The sequence below is a fragment of the Musca autumnalis genome, unplaced genomic scaffold (genome assembly GCF_047663935.1).
Source record: "Musca autumnalis isolate F117 unplaced genomic scaffold, ASM4766393v1 scaffold_2, whole genome shotgun sequence".
NCBI classification, from domain to species: Eukaryota; Metazoa; Arthropoda; class Insecta; order Diptera; family Muscidae; genus Musca; species Musca autumnalis.
The window spans coordinates 259932955-259958614 of NW_027411755.1; the positions used below are offsets into that span (position 1 = coordinate 259932955).

General features: G+C 33.2%; 5 protein-coding genes across 6 annotated transcripts; all 5 read left to right on the forward strand.

Moving 5' to 3' along the window:
* Positions 1-6329: 6329 nt before the first annotated feature.
* LOC141391945 (male accessory gland serine protease inhibitor-like) lies at positions 6330-8529 on the forward strand. Of its 2 annotated transcripts, XM_073964706.1 has the most exons (3): positions 6330-6462; positions 6531-8135; positions 8200-8529. In XM_073964706.1, exons 2-3 carry the CDS (start codon positions 8069-8071, stop codon positions 8379-8381), a joined length of 249 nt encoding a protein of 82 aa, XP_073820807.1. In that variant the 5' UTR covers positions 6330-6462; positions 6531-8068; the 3' UTR covers positions 8382-8529. The 2 variants fall into 2 exon arrangements, with proteins under 2 accessions (XP_073820807.1, XP_073820806.1); XM_073964705.1 differs by lacking the exon at positions 8200-8529 and having other exon boundaries at positions 6336-6462; positions 6531-6790.
* A 5837-nt stretch (positions 8530-14366) lies between these two features.
* On the forward strand, positions 14367-14740 carry LOC141393437 (male accessory gland serine protease inhibitor-like). The gene is made up of 2 exons (XM_073966426.1): positions 14367-14466; positions 14532-14740. Exons 1-2 carry the CDS (start codon positions 14397-14399, stop codon positions 14711-14713), a joined length of 252 nt encoding a protein of 83 aa, XP_073822527.1. The 5' UTR covers positions 14367-14396; the 3' UTR covers positions 14714-14740.
* A 1543-nt stretch (positions 14741-16283) lies between these two features.
* On the forward strand, positions 16284-16742 carry LOC141393438 (male accessory gland serine protease inhibitor-like). Its single transcript, XM_073966427.1, has 2 exons — positions 16284-16437; positions 16500-16742. Exons 1-2 carry the CDS (start codon positions 16368-16370, stop codon positions 16679-16681), a joined length of 252 nt encoding a protein of 83 aa, XP_073822528.1. The 5' UTR covers positions 16284-16367; the 3' UTR covers positions 16682-16742.
* Positions 16743-17440: 698 nt separating this feature from the next.
* Positions 17441-17896, forward strand: LOC141393439 (chymotrypsin inhibitor SCI-III-like). Its single transcript, XM_073966428.1, has 2 exons — positions 17441-17576; positions 17641-17896. Exons 1-2 carry the CDS (start codon positions 17510-17512, stop codon positions 17820-17822), a joined length of 249 nt encoding a protein of 82 aa, XP_073822529.1. The 5' UTR covers positions 17441-17509; the 3' UTR covers positions 17823-17896.
* A 2755-nt stretch (positions 17897-20651) lies between these two features.
* Positions 20652-21074, forward strand: LOC141391947 (male accessory gland serine protease inhibitor-like). The gene is made up of 2 exons (XM_073964709.1): positions 20652-20799; positions 20856-21074. Exons 1-2 carry the CDS (start codon positions 20730-20732, stop codon positions 21035-21037), a joined length of 252 nt encoding a protein of 83 aa, XP_073820810.1. The 5' UTR covers positions 20652-20729; the 3' UTR covers positions 21038-21074.
* Positions 21075-25660: the final 4586 nt, after the last annotated feature.

The following is a 25660-nucleotide window of genomic DNA, read 5'->3' on the forward strand; positions in this document are numbered from 1 at the left end:
ATGAAGTATGTTTTTAAGCCTTTTTATACCCTCAGCCTTTAGGCTAAAGAGGGTATTTACACTTTGATACGACCAAAAATGTGCCTCATCGAAATAATGGTTTTAGACCCCAAGTATGTTTGTACGATATCCGTTTCAGACAATTTTGAGTTGATTTAGCAATGTCCGTCCGTCTGTCTGGCTGGCTGGTGCGCACGATAACTCTCGAACGGATCAGTCGATTCGGTTTAAATTTTGGGTATCGAAATATTTTGTCCAGATTCGATTTAAGTTCGAAGATGGGCCATATAGGTCCACTCCTTCAGGTACCTCCCCCACAAATGTTAAAAAATTATCGCAAAACTTGTGCGCACGATAACTCTTGTAGGGAATAACCGACTTGGTCTATACTTTGCGCATCGTGTAATTTCTACCAAACTTATATGAGGTTCCAATATGGACTTAATCGGTCCACTCCTTCGGGTACCTCCCACACAAAATTTCGGAAAAGTTCAGTTTAGGACCTGGTCTCGAATCGCTTTAATTTTTGTTTACGCAAGTTGTATTCACTGTCCCCTATACGAAGGTACACTTTTCCTCAGGGGCAAGTCCATACTTCCTGAGAAAATAGCCTGAAAGTTACAAAAAACCCTATGACACCGTGTGTAGTGGTTGGAGCGCAAGACAACTCTCGAACAGATCTTCCGATTCGGTCCAAAATTTGGCTTTCGTAATATTTTGTCCAAACTTAGTTCAAGTTCAAAGATCGATTATATTGGTCCACTCCTTCCGGTACCTCCCCCACAAAAGTTCGAAAATGTTCGGAAAATTTGTGCTTACGATAACTCTTGAAGGGAGTAACCGATGTGGTCCATACTTTCCACATTCTCATAATATCTACCAGAAATAGATCAGGTTCGAATATGGTCTATATTTGTCCACGCCATCCGGTACCTCCCACACAAAATTTTGGATAAGTTCACTTTAAGACCTGCTATTGAATCACTTTGATTTTTGTTGAAGCAACTTACATTCGCTGCCTCAATTACGATGGTAAAAGTTGTTTCAGGGGCAAGTCCATACTTCTTGAGAAAACAGCCCGAAGAGTGTAAAAACCCCCTATGGCATCCCCATGGTCTATGTCGGTCCATTCCTTTAAGTACCTTTTCCGCAAAATTTTTGAACTTTAATCCTAATCAACATTTTTGTCGGTTCATACGACCAAAATTTTGAAACACCCTAAATACATAAGTTTTTTGTGAAATAGTGTTTCAATTTGCACAGGCTGAGGGAATATCTCTGTCGGCAAAGCCGACTGATACTTTTTTACTCGTTCTATATCAAGTCATCCTAGTGTCTTGTCTAGGAATCATTTTCTCAATACCAGGGCTTCGGAGTCGAGCCATTTTTGGTCAGACTCCGACTCCAGTCCATTTTTTTCTCGACTCCGACTCCGAAAATAGATAAAATAGAATTCACAACTTAAATCACAGTCATCTCACTTTGAACTTTCAAGATACATTACATTGGGAGGATACCAATTTTTTCTCGTTGACAATAGGAATACAAAGTAACAAGCACTTCAGCATACTTCACACTTCAGAACATGTAGCAATGAAGGGTTCATAAGACCGAATATGTCGTTTAAAAAATAGCAGGAACATCGTCTTTAAGAAGATTCTAACTTTTCTCATATAAATTCAGCAAGAAGTCTAGTAGGTCTTTCGTATGATTTCCCTTAAAGTACTACAAAGTCTTTCATAGAAGTCCAACAGGTTCTTTCACAGCATACATAAATGACTTCTAATAAAAAACAACAAGAGAAGACCAGTGAGTCTTCTATAAAATGGCCTGTAAATCTTCTAAAAGATCTTCCCTAAGTACATTTGGAACATGCAAACATTATTCCAATCAATTGACCCAAAAATGTTTCCGATATGCATTTTGTAGTCAAAATAGAGATTAAGAGTTTTTTTAAATTATGATCATTTAAATAATTTAAATTGATTTGACAAAATTTGATAAATGTAGAACAGATTGTTGCCCGGAGTCGGAGTCGAGCTTTTTTTCACGACTCCGGCTCCGACTCCAGCAAAATTGACTCCGACTCCGAAGCCCTGCTCAATACATTGGAAGTTTTTGCGGATTCTGAAACTACAATGCTCATAGATAAAACAAATCAATAAACAAAAAAATCGCCGGAGGGATTTTCAAATAAATCGCGGTCAAAGTTCCCATAGTTAGGGGTTTTTTAGGCTATTATGATTTTGCTTGGAAACCGAAGCTCCTATCATAATATGACTAAAGAAAATGTTGTAGCAGTGAAAGGTCTCTGATTGACCTCTGTGACTTCTTCCTAAGTTTGACCATTTTTGAGATATAGAAGTTCAAATTGGGACAATGAGTTGACTGTATCGCCTCCTTGTTAAACAAAGATACGTACTGTGCACAGTGGTCAATTTTACGAAAAACCTGGCGAAAACTCTAAAAATTAATGGATTTAGACCTAACCTTGGGTTCTTATGTTTTTCGGGTCGCTGGTTTCATTTTTTATAATTTTTTAACCCTCAGACGGTCTTCAAAGGGTACTTTTTGGCCCCTTCTCCTATAAAATGTGATCGTATCAGATCAAAATATTCTACAAATTTGTTCGCCATCAATTTTTACTATGGGTCCTAGAATACACCAAAACTCTATATCTTACCGAAACTCCAGAAATATGCAAAATTATAAACACATTTTAGGGTTAAGGGCGTACTTCATGTCAGTTTTGGCAAAATTGTCATACAAAGCATCATTTTAGAAGAATGGCGTCAAGGACAAAAATGTTCTCCGCTAAATTTCATTATAAGTTACCAAAGAAATGAAATCTCTATTTGCATTACATACCAAGGAAATATCGAAATCAATTTTGTCAAACTAAAATGGGGTTGCAAACTTCTACCATTTCTACAGTTTTGAAAATATTTGGGTTGAGAGCACTTGAAATCCTTGCACTCTAGATGTGTAATGTATGTGGCAACTGACATGAATGTGAGGAATATTTTTCTTAAAAAAATTAACCCTCGTTCGAGTCACTCAAAACTCTAAATTATACCCAAACGCCAGAAAGTGACACTATACTATAATCTGTACATATCTGCAAGACAAAATGACATGTAAAAACGAAAAGTGCAAATATGTGCAGATGTTTGTTGACAATTTATTGCTATTTTGTATTTCAAAATATTCAGGCTTAATCCCATAGTCGTTGTTTTAATATTTTATTAAAACAACTTTAATTTATTAGTGGGAAAAAATTGGCGATGTTTACCAGGCAGGGAAGACTATAGTATCAGATCTCGCAACAGATCTTTATCAGGGAACTGATGACAACAACAAACTTTTTATACCCAAGTGTCAATTGCTCGCTCAAATATATGCGTATCCAAAAATACACTCTAATCGAGAATTTCTTTGGCACGACCTAAACTCGAACAACTGCACTTGTAAACAAAACTAAATCTTTCCCACTGCTATGCGTTCGTAGAAAAAAAACTTTTCCGATAAACAGCTTTATCAAAATTTGTATGTATTTTGTAAGTAACTAAAATGAAAGACGATGAAATAAAAGTTATTATATTTTCAATAAATAACTACGTGAAAAAACAGCACATGAAAAAGCTGAAAATATTTGGGAAAATGTTTGATAAACACGTTTGTAAATATGACAATTCGTTTATCGACAAAAAATCAATCAAAATTTAATTGAATATTTGAATTTGTTTATCAAATCGTTGTCCATTTTTTTCTGTGTAGTTTGTTGGTATTGCTAACAACCGCAATTAACCAAACTTTTGACGGTGCCTGGTCTCACAATTAGGAGGGTTGGCGTTTTTTATTTGGGATGATGACTTTTATTTTGTTTTTCAAAATAGTCAGGCTTAGTCCCATAGTCGTTGTTTTAATGTTTTATTAAAACATTGCTAAATAAAATTTGGTATATATTCTTCGTTGGGGGTATTCAACTTTCCACTATACATTTGTCGGTATAGGTCCACGCCTCCATATAGCCCCCATAGAACGTTACCACCCGATTTTCGGTATTTTTAAGGTTTTAGCTTCGTTATCACGTCGAAATGGCTGAAATTTAGTACGTAGCCTTCGTTGGGAATATAAAATTTACGCCCAGAATTTTGTTGGTATGGGTCCACGCCTTAATATAGCCCCAAAGAACGGTACCTCCCGATTTCCGGTATTTTGAAGGTTGTAGCCTCAATATTTCTCCGATATTTGTAAAATTTGGTATTTAGTCTTCATTTGAGTTATAAAACTTTCCATATGAAATTTGTCGGTATCGGACCACGCCTTCATATAGCCCCCATAGAACGGTACCTCCCGATTTTCCTTTTTTTGAAGGTTGTGGCCACAAAAACAAACAGAAATGGCCGAGATTTGGTATTTACTCTACGTTGGAAGTAAAACCCTTTCAGACTGAATTTCATCGGTATAGGTCCACGTTTCGATATAGCTCCAATAGAACGGTACCTCCCGATTTTCATAATTGTGAAGGATGTGACGTTAATATTCCACCGATATGACTGAAATTTGTTATTTAGTATTTCATGGGGTTATAAAATGTTCCAGAAAAGAATTATCAGTATAGGTCCACGTCTTCCTATATCCCCCATAGAATCGTACCTCGTGATTTACGGTATTTTTTAGGTTTTAACCACATTATCCTACTGAAATATCGTAATTTGGTATTTAGTCTTCTTTGAGATCGACGTTTTGATATAGCCCCCATAGAACGGTACTTCCCGAATTTCCGTATTTTGAATGTTAGCGATATTGTTTTACCGAAATTGCTGAAATTTGGTATTAAGTCCTTTTCATAAACGAATGAAAACTAATTGTTCCATTTTACTTTAATACCACTCCTGGTGGAGGGTATAACAAGTTTGGCCCGGCAGAACTTAACGCTGTTGTTACTTGTTTAATTTAAATCAAATCGTCCCCTATTAATTAAAAATAAATCTTGTTTAGTTTTATTATGAATTTATTTAACAATTGAACAAATATGATGCTAGTTTTTTAGCAAAAATTTTCTTAAAATCTGATGCAGCAAATGTTTTGCATTTGATAGTGAATAACTGAGTGAATATTAGCAATAACAAAAAAGTTAAAACAAAAATTTAGTTAGCAGAGTGTCGACACAGTGGAAAACGTTTCAAAAGTTTATAGTTTGATTTTTTACTTTGGTTTCGCTAGATTAGTGCTTTCGACCTGTGTGCTCGCCTCAATACAAACGCACAGCCCGACGCATGCCTAGGCAGTGCGCCACTTTTAGGCGTTGTTGTGTAGCCGTTCCTGTTCCCCATCACTTCCAGAAAGGCAATGATATCAATTTTATAATTATCAACTACAACTTCTGGGCATCGTTGGAACTTGGGCAACTACACTGAGACTCTCCCCCAGACAGACGTAGGCGAATTTAATTCATAATTGGAATTATAATAAAATCACAACGATCTCAAATCAAAAGTTGAAAATTTCTCACGGGAAAGTGTGATAAATTACATCTACTTAAAATGAAATATTTTGCAGCAAGCGGGCAATTATATGTGTTAATATTGTTTGCACTTAGTGGAAGTTTTGCATTTAATAATCAAAAAAAAGTAATCAAAATGAAATATTCAAATATATGTTAAAATCAATTTGAATTAATTTTTTTACCTTGAATCCACAAATCCGTATCCAATGTGTAAATTTGTATTTTAAGATAAAAGTTCTTCGTTTTGCAAGATTTCCCTCCAGATAAATCTTTAGCCATGATACCTACCACAAGGACTGGTGTGTTCGAATTGAAATGCATATTTCTTTTCAAGGTAAAGATCGTGAATTTGTTGTATTTTCTTATCAGTAGCTTTTATTTGTTTGCAATAGTTTGTAAAACTGAGTATTGCATCGTTTCGACACGGTTAGCAATTATCTCTGCTCTGTGATGAATGAGGTTAACAGCGTGTTACACTGAACAAAAAATGAGGAATATAAATGCAATATTTTGTATACCTTCATAAACCTAGTAAAGCAATAGATTCAGACTTTGATTCAGACTGATGCTCTTGATAAAAAAACCATTAAAAAGCTTTAAGTCTATAGAAGACCAGTACAGTACTATGAAAATGTCATATGAAAACAAATTATAAAGAAACAATCTAATTTTCATATAACAACAATTCAGCTCCTGATTTTGAAATGATGACTACTACATTCCAAACGACTTAATATGTCTTTGTCTATAATTTTTTCCCCGTGTAATCGGAATCCAAAGTGCATTTGTTTTCAATTTACCCACATCCGAATTGAATATTGTGAATACCAGTTGTAATTTAAATGCTGGTGAATACACTTGTTTGAATCGCATCAAAATGCAAAAAATTATCTGCTTATTCTTGGCTGTATTAGTCATGTTGTCGGCAACGACCTTCGCCCTTAAAGATCGTAAGTTATCAGTTATCGTTTTGGGAGAAATGAGCGTTATTTTTGAAGTCTTTTTTTCTAATCTATAGCAATTTGTGGTTTGCCACATTCTAAGGATGGTGACGATGATCTGACATGTCGTGGCAGATTTCCTTCGTTTACATATAATTCGGAAACCAAGGAATGTATCGATTTTATCTATGGTGGTTGTGGGGGAAATGATAATCGTTTCTCAAGCAAAGAACAGTGTGAAGAAAAGTGCAAAGAATAATCGTGTAGTTGTTTGAAAATTTTTAGCTTTGCTGTGGAACAAAAAATGATAATAATAATAATATAAAATAAAACGAAAGTAATTGCATTTATAATTTGGTAGGGTAAAAAGAAGAGCCTAAAAATATGCTATATTAAACAACAATGTGGAATGTTTTGCAAATTACACTAGACAACAAAATTATAAAAAAAATTTTGGTAATACATGTTTAATTTTTTTGCGATTAGATAGAAGATAATTTTTGATTCATTTTATATTAATTTCGCTTTCGAGTGGAGCTTCTCTTTTAATGATCGAAGGTTGTAAATGAAAAAATCAGTAGCGGCATGGAGGGATGGTGGATGTCACAACCGTGGTACAATGCTATTGAATTCCCGGATTCGATTTTCAGTCAGGTTGTAATCTAATTTTCAACAGTGGCAAAAATATTCCTCAGCGTAGTTTTACGGACACTTTTTGTTTATTTCTCTCATGTAAAACTTCTCTTCAAGTGCTGTCTCCTGATATGCCGTTCATGACTTCTGTTATCAGTGAATGCCCAAACAATTGTGACATTAGAGTGGTTTTAAAAAACCGATGTCAGTTAACTGATGTTAAGATGTTAAGAATTAAGATTGCCAAACTTTGAGATCAATCGGAATATGTTTACACGCGCCACTGGGGCCTCAAAGTTTCCATGGGCCCTTTATATAGCTAATATTAAAATCTGACCAGATTTTCATTTTTTTGTAGCCACTACAAAGAACTGGTATACTGTTTTCATCGATTGGACAATAAATGTGGTTTGTAGAGCGATTTGTTTAAAATTCGCCTTTGGTCCTATACAAATTTGTATTAGAAAAAACCGACATCGATTTTTCCCTTTAATTAAAAACCATTCGATTGTGACAAGGATTTACCTCTGTAAATAGAGTTTCACCATTTTTTCAGTGAGTAAAATTTCACTTTTCTGTTGCGAATACTTTATATAGCAGATTTTTTTATTTATTTATTCCTAAAATTTAAAACAAAAGACAAGAGCAAGTATATAAGCCGAACATGTTTAATTGCAAAATATTTCGCTGTACATAAAACAAAAATTTGTTTTCTAAACAGAATTGATAAGAAAGTCCAAAAACTAAGCTATTTATTAAGAAAATATGTCACGCAAGGTTATTTCGCAGCCTTGGAATACTTACGTCTCATCCCATTCCAACAATGATTTTTTTGTCTATGTATATAAGCTTATCTATCGACCGATGCTGTGGCTTCCGCTCAAGAAGCCAACATTTTAAGATATCTTTTAAGTTTATTGCAAATTTTGAATTAGTTTCAATTTGAATTGCAATCAAATAGTTTCACAAACATAAAGCAAAAATGAAATTCTTTGCTGTTATTTTGACCATCTTTGCCATCATCTCCTGCAGTTTTGCCTTGAAGGATGGTAAGTTGGAATTAATAATCCTTGTTGATATGTTCCCCTCAAAAAAATCGATTTTTTTCAACAGAGATCTGCGGCCAAGCCGTTGCTAAGAATGGAAATGGAGTTATGTCTTGTTTGGCTTACATGAAATCCTGGTCCTACAATGCCGAAACAAATGAATGTGTTGAATTTGTCTATGGTGGCTGTATGGGCAATGATAATCGTTTCGGCTCCAAGGAAAAATGCGAAGAAAAATGCAAGGAATAACCTATAATATCAGTGATGAACAATATTAGATGAATAAAGATAAGGTGTAAATGGTTGAAAAAAGAAAAAAATATTTTTTGCACTGAATTTCTTGAATTATCAGATGTGGAAGTCCAACCTTTGATCATTGTAATATTTCTTTTCGCAAAAGCGCAGTTTAAGGTAATGTCTAGGAACGATTTTAAATGTTTACAGCAGATAATCATTCCGGCTCGTATTACGACAGTACAATTTTTATCGGCGGAAAGTCCATACTGACGGAGATAATTACCCCAAAGCTTTAAAAACCAAACCGCGACCAACTAAAATGGCTCTTAAATGGATTCCTGGATTTGTATTCAATCTGAGCACATCGTAAATGTTCTTACAAACTCATATCAAATTCGAAAATGGACTATTCGGTCCACTTTTTTCGGTAAAGTTAAAAAATACGCTTAACAACAGATTGAGACTTGTTCGCAGATAGATTTTAAATTTTATTTCGGATAGTTCCGCAGTATTCATTACAACAGCAATGTTTTGGAAAACCCAGCCATACTGGGTTTGTTTCTTTTCATTATGTCATACGCTGAGGGTATATCTTTGTCGGCAAAGCCGACCGAACCTTTTTTTCTATTCAATTTATTTCGGCTTTTGCCATTAACAAAATAAAAATATTTTATTTTATTTAAAAATTGCCGCCCGCTATCACCTGAAGATTAGGGTTCACTAGTCAGATGTGGGTTCCCATTTTTACAGTGTTTTAACCAATGAACGGAAACAAACAAAACGATTCCCGTACCAATCACACAAAGCCACAAACTTTTCAGCTTCTCTGAATCGTTTCATTCTCACAACCAAAACAAAAACACAAACTTTTCAATGTAAAAAGATAGAAACCGTACGATTGCTGAATTGTAACTTCGGCTATGCTTTGGCGAGTTGTTTCATTCACCACCGAAACAAAAAGTATTTTTGGGAAACGTTTCCCGTGCGTATTGTCAATGACACACTCAGACACACGCACATGTGATTGCTTAACAACCCTATAAGTTAGCATCAGCATACCACAGTGAATTTTATCAACCACCAAACGTTTTTGATTTATTCACATGTGTTTAGTACTATTCCGTTTTCTATCTGCTCTTGTGGAGTTGAGTACTTTTCGCTTTTCGTTTTGTTTGCACTCACGAATGTAATCAAAACAAAACTAAACAGCGAGCTCGGCCAACGTGGGTTATGTTTCGTTTTGTATTGTTCCTATGGAAAATACGAAACGAAACGATTGGAAATGTTATTTAAAGTATTTTTACGCAGCTGGTTTTAACTGTGTTTTATTTAACTTGCATTTCAAATCTGGTAACTCATTTATAAGAAATTGCAGTTGACCAATCGAACTAAAACTTTGCACAGATTTGGATGACAATACATGAATATGAAATCAAAACCAATATTGGTCCATTTTTGCAGTGTTTTTACGGTGTTTTATTTTGGTTTGGTTAGATTGCTTTTCAAATCTGGTAACTCATTTTCCATACAGTTGCCGTTGGCCAATCGAACTGAAACTTTGCACACTTTTCAGATTTGGATGACAATACATGAATATGAAACCAAATCCAACATGGGTTTATTTTTCCTATAGCCCCCACCCTATTAAGTTTAAATCTAGTAAATAATTTTTAACGCAGTTGCAGTTAACCTATCGAACTGAAACTTTGCAAGACAATACATGAATTTGGGCCCATTTTTTCCTATAGCCCCCATATAGCGATACCACCCGATTTCAGGTATTTTGAGGATTTTATCTTCATTTTTATCCCGAATTAGCTGTCATTTGGCATTTGGGATTCCCAATGATACAGACATTTCCCGACCAAAAATTGTGAACATATGTACGTCCAGGTTTTGGTATAGCCCCCTTATAGCGGTACCACCCGATTTCAAGTATTATGAGGATTTTATATTCATGTTTAGGCCGAATTGGCTGTAACTTGGCGGGGGTCCCACTGGTACAGAAATTTCCCAATTGGTACTGAAATTTCCTCACTAAAAATGATGGATATAGGTCCAGGTTTTGGTATAGCCCCATATAGCGGTACCACCCGATTTCAAGCGTTTTAAGGATTTTATCTTCCTTTTTAACCCGAATTGGCTATAATTTGGCATTTGGGGTTCCCAATGTTACTGAAAGTGTCCCACAAAAACTGTGGACATAGGTCCAGGTTTTGGTATAGCCCCCATATAGCGGTCCGACCCGATTTCAAGTGTTTTAAGGATTTAATCTTCATTTTAATGCAGAATTGTCTGTAACTTGGCATTTGGGGTTCTCAATGGTACAGAAACTTCCCTACCAAAAATTATGGACATGAGTCCAGGTTTTGGTATAGCCTTTATATAATGGTACCACATGATTTCAGGCATTTTAAAGTTTTTGTCTACATTTTCGGCCTAAATTGACTATAATTTTGTTCTAAGTGATCCAAAAAATTTATTTCCTAAAAATTTAAAAATAAAAAATAATTTAAAAAAATTAAGCATCTTTGTGTTTATTTCAGCTTAGGTCCATAATTTGTTGTAATTCAATTGTTTGAATAACAACAAAATATTTTAAAGTGGATATGAAATTGATTAGTTGCGGGCGAAGGGTAGGGAATACTATAGTTTCAGTTGTCACCAAACAACTTCATCAGTTCCCTTTTTCGCCGACTCTGTATCGAAAAAGGCGAAAAAGGGAACTGATGAAGTTGTTTGGTGACAACTGAAACTATAGTATTCCCTACCCTTCGCCCGCAACTAATCAATTTCATATCCACTTTAAAATATTTTGTTGTTATTCAAACAATTGAATTACAACAAATTATGGACTTAAGCTGAAATAAACACAAAGATGTAAAATTCTGCAGTCCAACAATAAAAAACGCCAACAATAAAAAAATTAAGTTTCAGTGTTTTATTTTTAAATGCACTTAAAACTAGAAAATAATTTGTCGCTTAGCCTCAATAAGTATAGTCTTTCTCATGATGGAATCTCTCAAATAAAAAGCTTGTATTTAAATTTTAAATGGTGGCAAATTAATTAAATTTATTTGAGAGATTCCATCATGAGAAAGAATATACTTATTGAGGCTAAGCGACAAAACACTGAAACTTAATTTTTTTTAAATTATTTTTTTTTAGTATGGATATATCAAAAAGAGGTTATTTCCAATACTATAGAAAAAAATTTTCTCATAAAAGTGTTGTAGAAATAGGCTTGTCCTTTTACTTTCTCAGTAAATATTACTCAGTAACTTCTTTTTAGAGAGTAAAGCATAATATACTCTTTCAAAGGAAAAAATTAAAAAACTAAAAAGACAACATTCAATACAAATTTTCAATTTGATTAATATTGACGATATTTGAATATTTTAAACTTTTGACAACTGCTAAAGCTACAAAATGTTAGTCCCAATTTACATTAGGCGAGTTTACTTGCGGCAATTGTCAGTTTGATGGAGAGAGAGGTGAGGTATATGGTAACCCTTTACCTCTCAACACCCTCTCTCACCCACAAACTGACAATTGCCGCAAGTAAACTCGCCTAATGTAAATTGGGACATACTGAACAAAATTCCTTCAGTAAAAATTCTCAGTTCTCACTAATAAAAATTTCAAAACAAGTCTCATTTTCATTCTCTTTTACTGAACATTTGTGTAAAAAAACAACATTCAGTAATAATTTGTAATAATTATTACAAATTATCGAGTACGCAGACACGCTTAATATGTCTAAAAAAATATTCAAAATATGCCTAAATGTTCCATAATTTTGAAATGTATTGGAATATAGAAAAAAAGAGTATTTTTCTCTTGAATTTTCTCTTTGATTTTCCGCTAAAACCCCATTTCGTTTTTTATGCATTTTGAGTTATGTAAAATATGGTGAAAATAGTCATGGGTCAGACTTTTGCATTTTGGTCTTCATTTTCTCTGTTGTTGTCGTGTCGTTTGCATTGATGTCTTATTACTGTGTAACCGTAATGACAAGGAAAACTGAGTAAATTATGAAAGTAGAGCTAAAAGTATGAGACACGTGTAGCGCCGTTTTTAAAGTTTACATCGGAAAATAACCAAAGCAGGCGCAGCAAGTTCAGCTCATTTCTAGTTTTTTTTTTCGAAATATTCAAGTTAATATATCTTGAAATCCTTGCATTTCAGATATGTAGTGTCTTTGGCAACTTTACCGAGGAGGATGTGGGAAATATTTTTGTTAAAAATGTCAATCCTTTAAAATGTGATCGTATCAAATCCAACTATTCTACAAAATTGTTCGTCATAAAATTTTACTATAGGTCTCAGAGTACACCAAATCTGTAAATCTTATCTAATCGCCATGAATCTCTAATAATTAAAAACACGTTTTAGGGTTAAAGTCGGACTTCATCTGAGTTTATTCAAAATTGTTCCACAAAACATAATTTTAGAGAGATGAAGTCAAGGACAAAAATATTCTTCATCAAATTTCACTATGGGTCACCAAAAAACGGAAATGTATATTTACATTATATATCATGAAAATATCAGTATCAATTTTGCTGAAAAAAAAACATGAAAATATTTCCCAATTCTTTTGATGAAAACGGTTTCCTTCTTTTTTCGAGATGATACTCGTACATGAAAGTAATATGAAACTTGGTTCTAGGTGAAAAGTGTCAAAATTCTACACAAAACTCCACTATAAGTTTTAGAATAAACCATATGTATAGGTATAGTATTTTCTTAGACACTATAAATATCTTATTGATCAAAAATATTCCCCACATTCCTCTTTAAAAGCGTTGATACACGTGCCCCATATTTTTAGCTCTATTTTCATAATTTAATCGGTTTTCCCATCATTTTGAAAAAAATTGAATTTTGTAGCACAGTGTTATTGATCAACCAAAATAAGTAATTTAAATGAAATTAACACCGGGAGAATTTTTTTCTAAACTGAATTGGAGCTGAAACACAAAAATGCACATAATTTTAATTATTAATTATTTCTTCCGCATCTGAAAAAATGACCGATAAATGAGCACTGAAAGGGATGAATCCATTATACGTGGAATAAAAAGAACAACCTGAGATGATCATAAGTATAGATTTTAGGTGGGACCTAAGTAGAACAATTAAATTCTAGAATAATAACTTAGATTGTAGAAGGTTCCATATAGGACATTAAAGATGCCCCAAAAGGATAAAAAAAATTTGGATTTTACGGATCCAAATTGAACAATTAGTACAATTTTTAAATTTTGTAAGGATAACTAAAGGGTAAAACAAATGTGGATTTTAAAGATTTCTAGGAGGATCCAAAGAGGTTAATAACTTGAATTTTCTATTTGAAGGGTAACCTAAATAGACATTTTTCAGAAGTACCTAACCTATGTTTTCGCAATAATGGTGAATTTTTAATAGTTTTTCAGGAACACCTAACCTAAGGGCGCGATGAATTTTAATTTTAAGGTAACCTAAAGAGGTCAATAAACGTGGAGATTTTAGAGAGGACAATAAAAGTGGATTCTTTTTAGAATTTTTGGGGACAATAAACGTTGATTTCTTAAATAATTTTTTGTGTAACAATAAACGTGGATTTTAGGGCAACAATGACCGTTGAGTTTTAAAAGGCTTTAGGTGGAAATTCCTGTAATTGCTGAGCTTGGCGGATTCAACCCATTAAAATGTTTCGATAGGATTTGTCACATTGTGCACTACTCATTTCCATAGTTGCCATTTGAAATGGTTTCTAGTCTATTATTATTTTTCAAGTATGTATTTCCTAAATATTTCCAACATTGCTAATAAAATACGCCACATCAGCCGGTAACAAATTAAATGTGTAGCATATTTAAGCTTATCTGCCAAACTGACAGAGGGCATCTTAACATGCGATATTGATGTGTGACCTGCAATTGCCGCATATTTTTTGAGCACTTTCATTAAATATAAATGATATCAAGTCAATTCTATTTCAGTTCAGTACAATTTCATAGTTAATTGTGAAAATATTGCAAAATGAAATTATTGGTGGTGCTATTATTGGCCATCGTTGCCTTAAGTTCTACATCATTTGCCCTGAAGGATGGTACGTCCCAAATGATGTTATAAATAAATTTTCAAATAATATTGATAATTTGCTGATGTTTACAGATATTTGCGGTTTGGAACATTCGAAAGATGGTGATGGTTATATTAGCTGCAATGCCTACTTCCGTTCCTGGACGTATGTAGCCGAAGCAAATGAATGCAGGAAGTATATTTATGGGGGCTGTGGCGGAAATGAAAATCGTTTTAATAGCTTGGATGAATGTGAAAAAAGGTGTAAAGAGTAAATAAAAAAATAAGTTGATGAAAGGATAGATATTCGGGTTTTAATATTTTCTTAAAAGTACCCAAATCGGGCAATATATTTATTTACGAGGACACAAAGATTTAAATGTGGATTTATAAAGTGGACACAAAGAGCAACATGAGACGATTATAAGTATAGATTTTAGGTGGGACCTAAATAGAACAATTAAATTCAAGAATAATAACTTGGATTGTAGAAGGTTCCATATAGGACATTAAAGATGGACCCAAAGAAAAAAAAAAAAAATAAATTGGGGTAAAAAACGTGGATTCCTTAAAGATTTTTGGGAGGTCAATAAACTTGGATTTTTAAAAATGTTTGGGGGATTTTTTTAAAGATTTTTTTGGAAGACAATAAACTTGGATCTTTAAAGATTTTTGTCGGGACAATAAACGTGGATTTCTTAAAGATTTTTGGGAAGACAATAAACGTGGATTTTTAAAGATTTTTGGGAGGACAATAAACGTGGATTTTTTAAAGATTTTTGGGAGGACAATAAACGTGGATTTTTTAAAGATTTTTGGGAGGACAATTAACTTGGATTTTTAAAGATTTTCGGGGGGACTATTGACGTGGACTTTTTTATAGATTTTTGTGAGGACAATTAATGTGGATTTTTAAAGACAATTGACGTTGATTTTTTATCGATTTTTGGGAGGACAATTAACGTGGATTTTAAAAGATTTTTGGGAGGACAATAAACGTGGATTTTTTAAAGATTTTTGGGAGGAGAATAAACGTGGATTTTTTAAAGATTTTTGGGAGGACAATAAACGTGGATTTTTTAAAGATTTTTGGGAGGACAATAAACGTGGATTTTTTAAAGATTTTTGGAAGGACAATTAATGCGGATTTTTAAAGATTTTTGGGAGGAAAAAAAACGTGATTTTTTTTAAGTTTTTTGGGAGAACAAAAAAAAAACGTCATTTTTTTTAAGATTTTTGGGAGAACAATGAACGTGGATTTTTTTAAAGATTTTTGGGAGAACAAAAAAACGTGATTTTTTAAGATTTTTGGGAGAACAAAAACACGTAATTGTTTTTTAAGATTTCTGGGAGAACTATGAACGTGGATTTTTTTAAAGATTTTTGGGAGGACAAACGTTGGATTTTAAAAGATTTAGGGAGGACATTAAACGAGGATTTTTTAAAGATTTAGGGAGGACATTAAACTAGGATTGTTAAGATTTTTGGGAGAACAATAAACGTGGATTTTTTTAAGATGTTTGGGCCAGAATCACCGTTGAGTTTTTACACAGTTTTGGGAGGAAATTGCTGTAATAGCTGAGCTTGGTGGATTTATTCCATTAAAGTATATCCATAGGCTTTGTTACATTGTGTACACCTCATTTCAATAATTGCCACTTGAAATGTTTTTAGTCTAGTATTATTTGAAGTATTTTACAACAGTTTGCAAAATTGTTAATAAAATATCTCACATCAGCCGGTAACAAATTAAATAGCGTATAGAAGCTTATCTGTCAAACTGAAAGAGGGCATCTTAACATGCGATATTGAAGTATTTTCCACAATTGCAGTGTATTTTCGAACACTTTAATTTAATATAAATGTTTTGAAACAAATTCTATTTCAATTCAGTTCAACTTCATTCATTATTGTGAAAATATTTGTAGAATGAAACTATTGGTGGTGCTATTATTGGCCGTAGTTGCCTTGATTTCCTCATCATTTGCCCTTAAGGATGGTACGTTTCAAATTATATTATAAATAAATTTTGAAATAATAGTGATCATTTGTTGTATGTAGATATTTGCGGTTTGGAACATTCCATGAACGGTGATGGTACTATTAGCTGTAATGCCTACTTCCCCTCCTGGTCGTATGTAGCTGAAACAAATGAATGCAGGAACTTTGTTTATGGCGGCTGTGGCGGAAATGAGAATCGTTTTGAAAGCTTGCGTGAATGTGAACAAAGGTGTAAAGAGTAAAAATGTTATAATAACAAATAAATTAAAATAAATTAGTGCAACATTATTTACATCTTAATAAGTGCTAATTTTTCGATGAGAGGGAAACAAAACTTAAAGAAAAACTATTTGCCATGTTGTGGGTAATCAATAATGGTGTGTAAAAAATCTCAAAAAGGACATAATTTTTAAATGATTTTTAGATGGACTCCAAAGTGTTTGGGGAGATATACATTGTGTTTTTTGGAAAGACAAGAAATTTAAATTTTTGGTGGTCTCAAGAAGTACAACATTTTTAAGACTTTAAGGTTGACCCAAACAGGATATTTATCTTCGATCTTTTTTATGTGCGACATAAATGAGGCGAAATTTATGACATGAGTTTTTGACTCTGTAAATATGGTTTTCACTTTTCTATTGCGAATATGTCATTGATCATGTTTTTATTTGTTTACGCCATACATTCAAAACAGTCGAGGGGAATCACATAACACAACCCAGACTATTTCATTGTTCTGACAAACATACATACATACATATTAAAATACAATTTGATTTTTACATTTTTAAACAAAATTGATAAGAAGTCCAAAAAATATACAATTTATTAAGAAACTATATCAAGCAAGGTTATTGCGTACCCTTGGAATACTAGAAATTACGTCGATTGTTTTCTAATCTCATTCCAACTATAATTTTCCCTCTATGTAAAACCTTATCAACTGCCGATGCTGCGGTTTCCGCTCAAGAAGCCAAAATTTTAAAATATATTTTGAGTTTATTTCAACGTTTGACTTAGTTTCAATTTGAATTCCAATCAAATAGTAGCACAAAAAACAACAAACAAAAATGAAATTCTTCGCTGTTATTTTGGCCATCTTTGCCATTGTCTCCTGCAGTTTTGCCTTGAAGGATGGTAAGTTGGAAAGAATTATCTTTGATATAGGTTTGATTCACAAGATTCGTTTTATTTTCAACAGAGGTCTGCGGCCAAGCCGTTGCTAAAAATGGAAATGGAGTTATCGCCTGTTTGGGCTTCATGAAATCCTGGTCCTACAATGCCGAAACAAATGAATGTGTTGAATTCATCTATGGCGGCTGCATGGGCAATGACAATCGTTTCGAATCCAAGGAACAATGCGAATTGAAATGCAAAGAATAAACTTGAAGATGTGATAAACAGTGATGTACAAAGTTAGAGTAATAAAGATACGGAGAAAATGATTTAAAACAAAAGTAATATTTGTTTACGGAAATCAATGACAAACATTATGTGGTTCAAGATTCAGGTTTCTAGTGATTTAAGGGGGGCCATATGAATGTATATTGTCAAGATTTTTAGTGGTCAACAACGAGGACACTATACGTGGATTTTAGGAACTACTCAAAAATAACTATGTGAATCACAATAAACGCGGATTCTTTAAAGATTTTTAGGAGAATAATAAACGTGGATGTTTTAAAGATTTTTAGGAGAATAATAAACGTGGATTTTTAAAGATTTTTAGGAGAATAATAAACTTGGATTTCTTAAAGATTTTCAGGAGAATAATAAACGCGGATTTTTTAAAGATTTTCAGGAGAATAATAAACGTGGATTTTTTTAAAGATTTTTAGGAGAATAATAAACGTGGATTTTTTAAAGATTTTTAGGAGAATAATAAACGTGGATTTTTTTTAAAGATTTTTAGCAGAATAATAAACGTGGATTTTTTTAAGATTTTTAGGAGAATAAAAACGTGAATTTTTTTAAAGATTTTTAGGAGAATAATGAACGTGGATTTTTTAAAGATTTTTAGGAGAATAAAAACGTGAATTTTTTTAAAGATTTTTAGGAGAATAATGAACGTGGATTTTTTAAAGATTTTTAGGAGAATAAAAACGTGAATTTTTTTAAAGATTTTTAGGAGAATAATGAACGTGGATTTTTTAAAGATTTTTAGGAGAATAATGAACGTGGATTTTTTAAAGATTTTTAGGAGAATAATAAAGGTTTTTTTTAAGATTTTTAGGAGAATAATAAACGTGGATTTTTTTTTAAAGATTTTTAGGAGAATAATAAACGTGGATTCTTTCGGAGAATAATAAACGAGATTTTTAAAATAATAATAAACGTGGATTTTTAATGATTTTTAGGAGAATAATAAACGTGGATTTTTTAAAGATTTTTAGAAGAATAATAAACGTGGATATTATTGAAGATTTTTAGAAGAATAATAAAAGTGGATTTTTTTGAAGATTTTTAGGAGGGCAAAAAACCTGGATTTTTTAAAGATTTTTAAAAGGACATGAAACATGGATTTTTTTTTTAAATTTTAGAAGGACAAGAAACATGGATTTTTATACCCTCAGCATTTATGCTAACGAGGGTATATACACTTTCATACGGGCAAAATGTGCCTCATCGAAATAATGGTTTTAGACCCCAAGTATGTTTGGACGAAATATGTTTCAGACAATTTAGAGTCGATTGAGCAATGTCCGTCCGTCTTTCTGGCTGGCTGGAGCGCACGATAACTCTCGAACGGATAAACCGATTCGGTTCAAATGTTGACTTTCGTAATATTTTGTTCAAACTTAGTTTATCCTCGAAGATGGGCTATATCGCTCCACTCCTTCCGGTACCTCCCCCACAAAAGTTCGAAAATGTTCGGAAAATTTGTGCGTACGATAACTCTTGAAGGGAGTAACCGATTTGATCCATACTTTGCCCATCGTGAAACGTGTACCAGGCTTAAATAAGGTTTCAATATAAACTCAATCGGTCCACTCCTTCGGGTACCTCCCACACAAAATTTCGGATAAGTTCAGTTTAGGGCCATCTCTCGAATCGCCTTGATTTTTTTTTCAGCAACTTGTATTCACCGTCCTCCATACGACGGTACAAGTTTCATCAGGGGCAAGTCCATACTTCCTGAGAAAATAGCCTGAAAGTTGCAAAAAACCCCCTATGACACCATGTGAGGTGGTTGGAGCGCAAAATAACTCTCGAATTAGTAATATTTTGTCCAAACATAGTTTAAGTTCGAAGATAAGCCATATCGGTCCACTCCTTCAGGTACCTCACCCACAAAAGTTCAAAAATGTTCGGAAAAATAGTTGGTACGGTAGCTCTTAAAGGGAGTGGCCGAATTGGTCTATACTTTACACATCCTAATATATCTACCAGATATAGATCGGGTTCAAATATGGACTATATTTGTCCATTCCATCCGGTACCTCCCACACAAAATTTCGGATAAGTTCACTTTATGACCTGATATCGAATCACTTTGATTTTTGTTGAAGCAACTTGCACGATGGTAAAAGTTTTTTTAGGGGCAAGTCCGTACTTCTTGAACAAACAGCCCGAAGAGTGTAAAAACCCCCTGTGGCACCATATGTTTTGTTTTAATATACACAGGCTGAGGGTATATCTCTGTCGGCAAAGCCGACTTATACTTTTTTACTTGTTTTTTTTTTTAATTTTAGAAGGACAAGATACATGGATTTTTTTTTAATATTTTTAGAAGGACAAGAAACTTGGGATTTTAATAGTTTTGCGAGGATAATAAAATTGTTGTTTACCAGTTTTTAGGAGTACTTGACGACAATGGAATTTATTTTTATGGTACTTTTTTAAGATTTTAGGGAACCTTACTTCAACATACAACAACATGGACCGTTGAGTTTTTACAAAGTTTTAGGAGAAAATTGCTGTAATTAATCAGCAGATCCGCCAAGGATTCATTTCATGAAAGTGTTTCCATAGGCTTTGTTACATTGTGTACAACTCATTTCAATAATTGCCACTTGAAATGTTTTCTAGTCTAGAATTTTTTGAAGTATTTTCCAACTTTTTGAAACATTTCTAATCAAATGAGTCACATCAGCCGGTAGTAACGAATTAAGTAGCGTATTGAAGCTTATCTGTCAAACTTAGTGCGGGCAAATCGCATGTTAAGATTTTGAAGTACGGTCTGCAATTGTATTGTATTTTCGAGTACTTTCAGTTAGTATAAATGTTGTGAAGCAAATTCAAATTTCAATTCAGTAACATTTCATAGTTTATTGTTAAAAAGATTGCAGAATGAAACTATTTGTAGTGCTATTATTGGCGGTGGTTGCCTTGATTTCTTCATCTTTTGCCCTGAAGGATGGTATGTTTAAATTTTGTATTATAAACTTTAATATAACATTGATTTGCTGTTTGTAGATATTTGCGGTTTGGAGCATTCCATGAACGGTGATGGTACTATAAGATGTAATGCCTACTTCCCCTCATGGTCGTATGTAGCTGAAACAAATGAATGCAGGAAGTTTGTTTATGGCGGCTGTGGCGGAAATGCGAATCGTTTTGAAAGCTTGGGTGAATGCGAACAAAGGTGTAAAGAGTAAAAAATGTGATAGTAAAAAACAATAAATACAATTTTTTAAATGAAACTAAAAGGGCAATAATCTAAATTTTTTTTAAGATTTGTTGATGACCATGGAAAGGACAACGAACTAGATTTTTCTCAAGGTTTTTTGATATGGCCAAAGGGACAATAAGAGGGATCCAAGGAAAGATAATAAACGTGTTGGTTTTTATAGGGATAATAACCGAGAATTTTTCAGAGATTTTGTAATGCACTGAAGAAGGAAAAGTGCCCAAGATAGTCAACGAGAACTGTTTCAAATACGATTTTTTATAGACCAAGAAGGACAAAAATTTTTTCCTGAAGACTTTTAGATAGACCCAACCCAGCAAAAATTCGGACCCCTTAGTCAGTATGTAACCCATTACAAAGTAATGTAAACAAAAGTTACTACTTATAATACTGTTTACTAAGTTATGAGTACTACCACAGTTTATACAGTTAGACACTAAGCCCACCTGATTGTTATGTTTGTTGTCAAAAAAATTTTTGTGATTTAAAATACAAAGAAACTCAAATAACAATAATATAATATCTATTATGTTTGTTGTCAAAAGTTGTTAACAGAACTCTGAATGACCGACCTTCTATTGGCCTTGGTATTTTCCAACTATTTGCAATATTCTATTTTTATAAAATGAATCACCCGGTAACTAATTGAATGACATTTTGACGCTTATCTTCCCAACGTAGAGGAGGCATTTTAACATGCAATATTGAAGTATTGTCTGGTAATTTTAACACAACTAACTTAACGGAACTTAAGTTTTTTTTTCAATTCAGTTACAATTGAAATAGACATAACACAAAGGATGAGACTGTTGGGAAAATATACATATGTTAGAGATATGTTTGGTTCCAAGCAAATATATGTTTGTGTTTTGAAACGTATCTCAATTTTATTTGTTTCGGGCTCTCGCTTATCTATATATATAAAAAAGGATGATGTTAGTTACTACGCTTATAACTCAAGAACGGCTGAACAGATTTTGACAATTCGCACCAATTCGGAATGGTCTCACGGCAGAAAAGGATAAAACCTAAAAAAATCGCGAAAATTTGCAAAAATATTTTTTTATGAAAGTCAATTTTTCCACAAATTTCTATTGAGATTCGCGTTTGGAGTATACCTTGCCACTTATTTGGACAGTTTTTGACGAAAATTGTATATGCACCAACTGTGAGGGTCCATTGTACGCCTCTGTTTTGTCAATTTTTGAAAGTTGTATAGAATTTTTTTTCACAATCAAATCGATTTTCATTTATTTTCAAGCGTCTTTTTAGGAAATTGACAGCGAAAAATTGTTAAAAGAAGAGGGCTTAGTTTAGAGTTTGTAAAGATTAGTGGTGGTTTCGGTCAGATGCCGATTGAAAAGATGAAGATAATTTTGAGGAAAAAAGTACAAATCCACAAAATTGGTGGGTTATTTGGAAAATCAAGAGCTCTAAATTAATTTCATTGGAAGTGAGGTTGTGGCATATATGTATATTTTTAAACTGTAAGTAAAAACATCTTCGAAAGATCAACTTCCGATTTATGCGGTATAAAATGTACGCTGTACCAGATATGTATATATTGAAACTGTTCAGATCCTGTCATGATACTAAAAAATGATAACCGCACTGAAAAGGTGTATGAATTCAATCAGTTTAGTTCCCGCAGAGCTGGAAGGCAATCACAAATGATCAAATACATACATGTATTACATCGTACATCGAAAAAGGATGATATTCAAAATTGGAAAGAAAAAAAAACAAGAAATCGGAGGTACTGGAAATTTTTTTGGTCCAATTATCTGGCAAATATTCTTTATCGGGCGACATAAGTAGGTAAATACTTATTAAACGTTAATAAGATTGTGATATTAATTTGACTATGTTATTTACGTCGAAATTAAATATAGGGTGACCAAGTAATCGACAACAGTCACGTGTTAACACACAGAGAACGGCAACTAATAGAATAGCTCTGCTAACAAGGATCAATGTACCAAGTACTGGATAGTACAGTCTCAGTCAAAATTCAATTACCGCATTTGTCCGTGTTACCAGAGCCATTGCATCTAATTCCTAATTTAAATGCAAGCAGAATTCGGGAGATCACGTTAAACAGAGAAGTCAGAAAAAAAGCTGACGAAGGTGGTTACCTGATAACGATCGGATCTTTCTGCTCAAAATAGGTTAATTGATTAAAACGCAAATTTAAATAAGCACTATATTCAGCATTAAATTCAAATTCCTACGATCGCATTCCTTCCTACGAATTCAATTACTTGAGTGAAACATCGTGTTCGGTGGTGAAAACAAAAATTGTAGAAAACCGTCGATTATGAAACGAATAGGGGAGTTATGATATTATTTTGCTTCAACTATGCTACCGAATATTTTTATTTAAATCGGAAAATGTGTTATTTGCTTAAAAAATATATGTATCTTTGTCCCGATTTACAGTTGCTAATTTTCTCTATTGTCAGTTTATAGCAGAGAGAGTCGAAGAAAACAAACACTTTGCCTCTCAGTACCTTCTCTCTTCGTTAAACTGACAATTGTCGAAAGTACAATTATCTAATGTGCATCTGCTTCAAAGATTACCCTAAACAGTTAAAAACAAAGAAATATTTGCCACTGAACAAGGTGATAGCAATAATAGTATTATAGGTTTGAATCAAAGCCATCAAGTTCTGTACCTAACAAACTGCGAGACGAAGTTCGCCAGGTCTCCTAGTATTATAATAAAGAGCTGTGTATATGTCGCATAGAACACGCAGAAGCGTCGACGGAAGGGTGAAAAAATTTGTGTATGCGGTATGCCGCCAAACGCTTGTGTAATTCACAGGAAACCAACATAGCAAGCGAAGAGGAAAAGAAAGTATCAGTCAGATCAGGGTTTCGGAGTCGGAGTCTACGAGTCGGAGTCGAGCAATTTTGCTGGAGTCGGAGTCTGAGTCGAAAAAAATATCTCGACTCCGACTCCGGGCAAAATTTTTTCCACGTTATAGAAATATAACATTAATTTGGAACAAGAACATTTTTTAAAAATCATTATTTATTTTAAAATCAACGTATAAGAAAACAAATATGCAAACGGTATATTTTACTAAGTTAAAGGACAATTCACAGGATATTTACTATCCTCTGAAGTGTAGTCTATCCATCCCTATTTTGTTGATCCAATTGATTCTTTACATTTTTGCAAACAAATGTAAAGTTCTATGACAATCGAATTAAGATTGGACCTATCTCTCTATTGGTATTCTCATCTTGTTTTTTATGAGAAGTCATCCTTGTCTTCTATTAAAGACATTGTGGTCTCTATAGGAAATCTTACTGAATACCTTTTGGAATGAAAGCCACAATTGAGAACCCCAAAGGATCCCATAGCTGAAATATATGAGTTATGTCATAATGAATTTTTTGATTGATCCCCATCAATTATTGAGAAAATAGCTTTATATCTCTGTTTGGAGATTTTCTTTCATCATTTTTAGATTACATATTTTCAGTTAAATAGAATGAAGAACCTTTCTGTGAAGAACCTTGTTCTTGAAGTCATAAAGTAAAACAAAATGAAATTTTCTACAGAAATGTTCCATGTAGGTTTCCCACATCCAAGATATCGATATTGTCACATTTTCATTGTCCTTTATCAGTTTTATCCGTTTCTTTCTCAAAAAAACGTCTGTTTATGTATTTCGGTAAATTTCGCTTAATCTATTAACTATACATATATGAAATTCGGATGGTTACGCTTCTGAATTAGGGTATCATAAATTCGTTGTTGGTCAACGACAGATTCATCCCGCCATAACTCAGAAGTCTGACGGACGGCGAATCTTTCTTCCTAGCAACATTTTTGTAGAATATTTTTATGCACTAAATCTCATCGTGTGCTTATTTTTCAGTTCCAGAAAACATCCATCTGCCTATTTCAATAAAATTATCCACTCCACACCAAAGTTTAAAATGCGAGCGCTGAATTTTAGTTTAAGGGGTGATCCCTACTTATAAATTTCAGAAAAAGGTAGAAAGTATAAATAGCATAGAATATGTGGTAACATTTTTAAGTCTATCCCCAGCCAGCATTTTTTGAAAATTTTAATCAAATTCGAGTCTTTTTTGATCCGACTGCACGATTAAAAAGCTGGAATATGAGCTCATTTTCAGATCATAAATGACTCCTTTGTCAGTAGGAAAACAAACCTCAGGCGACTCGTCTAAGGAAATCACAAATGAGTCTTCCTCTGCATTAATTTCCAGTCTTTTTTGCCCATTTTCTGATGGTATATAAAGTCTTTTTCGAGTCGTATTTCAATCATTTATTGGTGATTTGTTGATTAATTTGGGACTCTTTTTCGAGTCTTTTTAGAGTCATGTTCATAATCGTTTGCGAGTCTTTAGGGAGTCATATATGAGTCTTTTTATTAGACGAAATAAATTAAAATAATTTTCTCTTTATTCTTTTTTGTTTCTTTCCTCTGTTTTGTTGTCTTTTCTTCTTTGTTATGTCTTTTAATTATTCTTTATGTTGCGTGGTGAGTATACTGCTTCTTCATTTTACTGGGCAAAACCTGAACATGTGTTTGTCTATACACATAATATTATA

Bases quoted from the DNA above. Each gene is read 5' to 3' on its own strand.
- LOC141393439 (XM_073966428.1), top strand. From the start codon at position 17,510: ATGAAATTCTTCGCTGTTATTTTGGCCATCTTTGCCATTGTCTCCTGC. The intron at 17,577-17,640 runs GTAAGTTGGAAA...TATTTTCAACAG, and splicing joins CAGTTTTGCCTTGAAGGATG to AGGTCTGCGGCCAAGCCGTT.
- LOC141391947 (XM_073964709.1), top strand. From the start codon at position 20,730: ATGAAACTATTTGTAGTGCTATTATTGGCGGTGGTTGCCTTGATTTCT. The intron at 20,800-20,855 runs GTATGTTTAAAT...TGCTGTTTGTAG, and splicing joins ATCTTTTGCCCTGAAGGATG to ATATTTGCGGTTTGGAGCAT.
- LOC141393437 (XM_073966426.1), top strand. From the start codon at position 14,397: ATGAAATTATTGGTGGTGCTATTATTGGCCATCGTTGCCTTAAGTTCT. The intron at 14,467-14,531 runs GTACGTCCCAAA...TGATGTTTACAG, and splicing joins ATCATTTGCCCTGAAGGATG to ATATTTGCGGTTTGGAACAT.
- LOC141391945 (XM_073964705.1), top strand. From the start codon at position 6,390: ATGCAAAAAATTATCTGCTTATTCTTGGCTGTATTAGTCATGTTGTCG. The intron at 6,463-6,530 runs GTAAGTTATCAG...TCTAATCTATAG, and splicing joins GACCTTCGCCCTTAAAGATC to CAATTTGTGGTTTGCCACAT.
- LOC141393438 (XM_073966427.1), top strand. From the start codon at position 16,368: ATGAAACTATTGGTGGTGCTATTATTGGCCGTAGTTGCCTTGATTTCC. The intron at 16,438-16,499 runs GTACGTTTCAAA...TGTTGTATGTAG, and splicing joins ATCATTTGCCCTTAAGGATG to ATATTTGCGGTTTGGAACAT.